At 51.3% G+C, this 7,051-nt stretch overlaps 1 protein-coding gene across 1 annotated transcript in view; it reads right to left on the minus strand.

Annotated features, from left to right (window-relative positions):
* Positions 1 to 3,307, minus strand: part of Abcc4 (ATP binding cassette subfamily C member 4) — a 230,203-nt gene extending 226,896 nt beyond the window's left edge. Inside the window, exon 1 of the mRNA XM_031361046.1 lies at positions 2,891 to 3,307. Within this exon, the coding sequence (XP_031216906.1) occupies positions 2,891 to 2,964 (74 nt within the window). The 5' untranslated portion in view covers positions 2,965 to 3,307. The remainder of the gene's footprint in view (positions 1 to 2,890) is intronic.
* Positions 3,308 to 7,051: the final 3,744 nt, after the last annotated feature.

Consider the following 7,051-nt stretch of genomic DNA (forward strand, 5'->3'; position numbering starts at 1 on the left):
GCCTTACTCCACCCCCCAGCCTGACCCTTACTCCACCCCCCAGCACCAAACAGCCTGAGAAAGGGGAAGAGGGGACATCAAGATACGGCCGTGGGCACGTACTACGTAACTGTTGAATGCACTGTGTTCAGCAACAGTGAAAATTACAGTCAGAATATACCATGTCTTAAAGGCAACAGAGTAAAGTCTACCATACAGCTAAAGGATCCATGGCAGGTTACAGCTTCACTTAGTGTCGACATGCTCCTGTGAATGTGTGCAATGAAAGAACACGTGTGTAAAAGAGACAGCCACAATGCCAACAGGTGTCCTAGGCTGACTGTCAGCCCACATCCAAACTGTGTTACAATTTCACCAAAACCCTGGGAAGGCATATTGCATGGGCTGTCATCATCCGGCTGGGTAGCGATGAACTCAAGAGTCTAAGAAGCAGACAGACAGGGAGGAAAAGCAAACACCCCACAACGAAGGTAAAAGAAAAAATCGGCCTTGCTCTATGAGGCAGGCGCCTGCAGGAGGCCAAGGCAGCTGCAAGAGCGACAGAGAAATGACACACTGTGTAAGCAGACACAGATGTCATCATCGCTGGCCACAGGTGACTTCACTAAGTCACAGCCCTCCTGCGAAGTGTTAACACTGGAAAGCCAAGACTAACCACGAGGTGCGCTACAGAGCAGTGGGCCTGCCTCAGCCTTCATCAGCATCACCCGGGCCCCTGTGAAAAGCACAGGAACGTAACATGTACCGTCTGCAGGGACACTGGAGATCCCGCATCTTCTGATAAGCTCCCGGGTGATGCTGACTGACGCTGCCTCTGACTGTCCTGCTGTGAGAGCTGATGCCACAGTGTGACCACAGATGTTTCACGTGCCATCTGCCAGGATAGGAATTGTAAGAACATCCTTGAGAAACTCGACCTGGACGAACAGGAACAATCTTTCTTCATGCATGGGAGGATGAACTCCCCGGGGAGAAGTTCACAGTACAGAGGCTCCTGAGAGCCAGATTGCCCAGGTTTGGATCCTGCTGGATGCTCAGTAGCTTTGCCATCCTAGACAGATTAGTCAAAGTACCTCAGCTTGAGCCCCTTCACAGGAATAAACTAGAGGTGAATTACTCCCCAACCTGGGACTCGGAAATGGGGTTCACCCAAGATAGCAATGTAAAATAATTACCTTTAAAAGAGAGGGGGAGAGAGAGAGAGAGAGAGAGACAGTCTATCTATTAGCCTGACTGTAGACTCACTCTGTAGACCAGGTGGAACTCAGACACCCACACACCTCTGCCTACTCAGTACTGGTACTGAAGGCTTAAAGGCTGTGTGTGATACGACACTCAGCTGTTGTGAGCATTGTTTAAGACTGTACGGACAGATGTGGCGGCTCAGACCTATAATCCCAGCACTGTGGAAACTGAGGCCATAAGGAAGATGGCCGTGCATTTGAGGACTTCAAGACCAGCCCGTGCTACAGGGTAAAGCTGTCTCAAGCAAACAAACAAACATGTCTGCTCCCTTATCTTAGCTGGTCTCAGCTCCATGGGCTGCTCAAGTCATCCTCCCATCTTGGCCTTCCAAGAAACTGGGACTGAAGGTATGTGCCACCCACACCCAGCTCTCCCTCACCTACATTTTGAAAGTCCTCTCACTGAAAAGTCATCAGGACTTCTGTGTGTGGCCAAAAGCTCAGGAGACCAAGACAGTCAGCCCGCTTTGTGGTTTGTTTGTTTTTTGGTTTTTTTATTCATTTCACCACATTCTTTCTTCCTGCAAGCTCCCCTTTACCACGCGTCCAAATCGGATCCGGCGCGCACTGCATCCGCAATTAAAACAATCGTAAGTGACTCTGAAACGACCTAGGTTTTCCCATTTTAAAAAGGTAACATTAGAACGTGAGAAAGATGAAACAGCAGAGGTCAAGAAATAAAAACTATTCTAGTTAGCCAAGCGTGCGCTAGCCGGCCCAGGCTACAAGATGGAAAACTACTTAGGAATGCCATTTAACTAAGCTGCTTCACGTGTTTCCTACAATAAGAGGGGCGGGGCTGGAGCCAGATCAGGGAACCCATCAGTCCAGAGTGATAGGGTCATCAATGGCAGAAATGAAAATTCCATCTAACAGGTAAAAACGTACTCCACTATGGCTGTGTTTCAGTCAGGAGGGAAACGTCATGCAGATTTTGCTCAAGAGCAGTGTCCCCATTCATAACTAAATAAGACATCGTAATAAAGTGACCTTTTAACCCACAGCCATACTTACGTACTATGACACACACAGAGGGGCCAGAAAGTGGGACAGGGTCCTAGAGAGTATTAAACTTCCTAATAGACACACACACACACACACACACACACACACACACACACACAGTGCCTATCAGTGGACCTGAAAGATGTCTGGTAAGGTGTTTCAGAAGGCGGTGGGGACGCTAGAGTTTGGCTTTGGTCCCGGGCTCTCTAGCTTCAGCTGCGATTAGATAAGGCCAGCTGTTCACAGCTGCTTAAAGAGAAATAAAAAGGTGCAGTTTAGGCGAGGGAGTTGTGCAAGCCCTGAGCCGGGACGGGAAGCTAGTGAAGGTGGGTATACAGGGCCCACCCTCCAGGGCACCCCCGCACCTCCCACGGATACCCACGCTTTCGGGTGGGCCCCACCTGTGTCTGCCACCGGTCCCCGCGTGCCCCTCCGGGCGGAGAGCGGCGCGGGCGTGGGCGTGGGGCGCGGGCGGAGACCGCAGGCCGCGTGGCGCACGCGCGACAAGGAGTCCGGCGTGCGGGGCTGTGCCGGGAACGCATCCTCCGAGCGTCCCGGACCCGCGCTGAGCATCCAACACGCGGCTAAGCCGACGCGGAGCATCTCGTGGGCGGCGGAACGGGCCCAGGCCGGGCACTCACCAGAAGAACACGCGCGAGCAGAGGTTGGCGTCCTGCAGCGGGTTGGGTTTCACCTCGGTGTGCACGGGTAGCATCTCGCCCGCGGTGCGCGCGGCCGGGCGGCGGCTCCGGGAAGCGCGGGTGAGGATGCTGGAGCTGCGGCCGCCGCGCCGGTCCGCTCAGCGGGAGCCTCGCAGGCAGGCAGCGGCTTCCGGGAACCGAGAGCCGGCCCGCCCTGACCCCGCCTCCCGGGGCTCCTCCGGGCGCCCGCTACGCGCTGTCGCCGCCGCCGCCGCCTCTTGGAGCCTGAGAGCGGCGTGTGGCGTGAGAGCGCCGGGGGACCAACCCTGCGCAGGTGACGGGCGGCGGCTCCGGAAACGCGGAGCCGGGCAGGGAAGCCGCACGTGCTTGGGACCCGTAGCAAAGTTGCCGAAGTTTTAAGATCAAGAGCCCAAGCACCACCCTGAAGGTGACGGGGGCGGTACCGGCTGTGCCCGCCCCCGCGCTCGGAAACGCCCCCTAGGCTGTGCGCTCCTGGAGAAGTGAAAACCGCCCGGCTTTGCCTGCGGTCCCCTGGCAACCTGCCCTCATCAGGACCAAATGGGGTGCTGTGGGAGATTCTCCCACCTGCAGACCGAGAGTCTGACCTGGAACAACAGCGAGGTTTATCGGATTGCCTTCACAGACCTTAAAGCCGTGAAGGCAGTCAGGCCAGCCAATATTTAGGAAGCAAGGATTTGGGGAGATGAATGAATGCTGTCATTTCGGGTGGCTTCTTGACCTTTCCTACATTGCTTGGCATGGCGGACCTGTGTAAGCAGTTGGCTGTCCTCTTAGATTGGGTAAGGGAAATCAGATAATACACTGCCTGGCATGTTTCTTTCACAGAGCCCTGAGAGGCTCGCAGAGGATCAGTGGCAAAGGGATCAGAAATTACAGGACACCTTGGTGTGTGCCTTTCTATAGGCCTACTCCACTTTTAATTTACTTTTCAAAATAGTTATTACTATTTTACTGAGTAAATTAAGACTCAAAAGATCCAACTTGTTTGAGAGCTTAAGGTTAGTTAGTGATGATGAAATCTGATTTGTACTCAAGTTGGCAAGGGACCTTGGGCTGCTTCAGGGATGGTCAGTAGGCATGAAAAGTGCCAGGCTGCACCGGCACAGTGAGGAAGATATGGGTCCTGGCTTTTGGACTACTGTTCACAAGCTCTGGGTTCTGTCGTGGCCGTGTTAACTGCCTCTGCCGGCTCCGTTCCCTTCAGCACTGGGTAAGGAAAGAAGGAAGAGCGGTTTCGAATTCATGGCGCTAGTGGCCATTTCACCGGTCCTTTGGCTGTGAGAAAATACTCTGACCAGAAGCAGCTTGGGGAGGAAAGGGATTATATCAGGCTTACACTTGCAGATAACACAATCAGTCCATCGAGGAGGGAAGTCAGGCCAGGAACTGAAGCCACAACCCTGTTGGTGCTGACTGGGACCTCATCCCATCTCCAGTGGGGCATTCTCCACAGCGGACATCTGCCAGCCTGTCTGGGGACATTCTCCACAGCAGACATCTGCCAGGCCCGTCTGGGCAGTTCTTTAGTTGAAGTTCCTTATTTTCTGGGGACTCTAAGTTGTATCTGGTTTGCATTAAAATATAAAATTAACTAACTCACCTTCCTTTGGTCATTTCCCATATAAGGTTATTTAAATGCATTACAATAGTTTGTACAGAGAGCCTCGGTGTGAATAAGCATTTGTTTAGAAGTCAAGTCATATGTGGCGCCCACGGCTTTAATTCCAGCAGTTTGGAAGTGGAGAGAGGAGAAGCAACAGCTCCAGGCCCTCTTTGATGGAATAGAGAGTTCCTCACCAGCCAGACATGCATGAGAGGCCCTGTCTCGGAGAACAGAAATAAATAAATACAGATAAAAGCAATTAGCCTGGTGGCAGCCCTCAGAAGTCTGAGGCAGGAGGAGGTGAAGTTCAAGATCAATGGGGTTCTAGGGAGTTCTAGGTCTAACTGAGTACATACAGAGACTGTTTTAGAGAGAAGAACTGAGACAGGGTCTCATGTATCCCAGGTTAGCCTCTTAGCTCCAGGAACCAATAACCAAGGATGACCTTGATCCTCTGATCTCCTCCCTTGATCTCCCCTGATCTGCCTCCCGGGTGCTGGGATCATGCCGAGTTATAAATTAGTTTTTGAGCCTGGAGGACATCCCAGTAGGTAAACTGCCTGGCTTACAAGCACAATGGCCCAAATTCCTCCCACTCTCCAAGACAGGCCTGGTGGCAGGCCTTCCCAGCACAGCAAGGAAGGCAAGGATCCCAGAGGCCCCTGGCCCTCCAGCTTACCCTTATCCACAAGTCCCAGGACAATTAGAAACCCTGTCTCAAACAAAGCATAGAAAGCAGATAGCACTTGAGTAGCAACAAGCATGTACAAACACACACACAAATTATATATATTTATATAAAAACCATATACAAATATATAATAGGCAGATATAAAATCTCAGCTACTCAGGAGGCTGAGGCAACAGAAGAATATCTCGAGTTAAGAACTCCAGGACCAACCTGAACAAACCTGTACTTGAAAATTAATTGCTGGGCAATGGTGGCGCACGCCTTTAATCCCAGCGCTTGGGAGGCAGAGGCAGGTGGATTTCTGAGTTCGAGGTCAGCCTGGTCTACAGAGTGAGTTCCAGGACAGCCAGGGCTACACAGAGAAACCCTGTCTCGAAAAACAAAAAAACAAACAAACAAAAAATTAATTAATTAAACTCAGATACATAAAGTAGCAAAATGTGGCATTTTGGGGCAGTCCAGGCTTCCTATTGCAGGAAGGGAAGCATTTCCATTGGAACGCAGAGCTGACCATCCAGTGGCCTGGCCTCCCTCTCTGTGGTTTCTCAGATAAGGCATACATCAAAATCAACAGGCCCCACCTGAAGGCCTTACCTAATTTCCAGTGCTCTTTACAATGACCTGCATTTTCTAGGTCAGGTGTTTAATTGTCTGCCAGTTCTACTTCAAAGCCTGAAAATTAGTTTGGGGAGTTAGAAGTCTAGGGACTTGCCTTGTGTCTGCCCCACCCTCCTGTGACAGGGGACCAGATTGGGACTGCGATTCGAAGGCTCCAAGCCACCAAGGAGCTTAGTCTCTTCAGAGTCTGCGGAGTAGCATGCTGGCTTTTCATTTCTAAAACTAAACTATTTTGAAGCTTCTTAACGTTCGTTTCTGAACATTAGTTAACTAAGGAGGCATTCAGAAGGGATACTGAGGACAGGGTCTCAGTAAAGAGAGGGGGCTTATGGGAACAGGGTTTCCACTCTCCGTTAATCTGAGGCCTTCCTTGCTCTCACTGTTCTCAGGTCTGCAATGAGATTCTGAATCCTTGCTCTTTGCCAGGTCACTGTGAGCCTCTCAACTCCTCAATGCATTCTGAAGGCAGTGTACCAATGAAAGGAGCTGTTCTCATTTGTTCACAAAGCCTGGGACTTGGGGATAGATCTTGGTGAGTGATTGCTTAGCATGAAGCCCTGGGTAGAATCCTCAGCACCACAAAAAATGTGAACATAAGTGTGTGTTGAGATGTGTGGGTGTGGGTGTTGAGTTAGATGTGTGTGTGTGTGTGTGTGTGTGTGTGTGTGTGTGTGTGTAGAGAGAGAGAGAGAGCCTGTAAGTTTTCACTGAGTGAGTGCCTTCTTTGTACTTCACAGTGAGGCCAAACATGAGCGTGCAAAGGTGGAAGAAGAGCCTCTATTTGCAGCTGTTTACTTGCTTGAAGTAATCCAGCATCATTGGTAAAAACAGAAACAATAACAAGGGTCAGCGGAGAAGAAACTGCAACTGCAGACTTCACGGACAGAGCGGTGTAACTGGTAGAGCCTGAGGCAGGCTGTCCTTCAAAGCTGAAGAGTCAAGAGTGACTCAGCAGCTCCCCTGCTGGGAACACAGCCAAGAGAAATGAAAGTGCACATCAGCAGGAAAGCTCGCTCGGCTAGCGCTCTGCTCGCTCCTGAGAACACCACAGCTCTGCTCAGAACTGAGGGGAAAAGCACATGCGCAGGAGGGGCACATCAGATGCAGCATGTCCGTCCATACGACATGTTATTTAGCACTTCATAAAGAACAGATCATACCAGGCAGTGGTGGCGCACGCCTTTAATCCCAGCGCTTGGGAGGCAGA

This window comes from Mastomys coucha, unplaced genomic scaffold, assembly GCF_008632895.1.
Source record: "Mastomys coucha isolate ucsf_1 unplaced genomic scaffold, UCSF_Mcou_1 pScaffold9, whole genome shotgun sequence".
Lineage (NCBI taxonomy): Eukaryota > Metazoa > Chordata > Mammalia > Rodentia > Muridae > Mastomys > Mastomys coucha.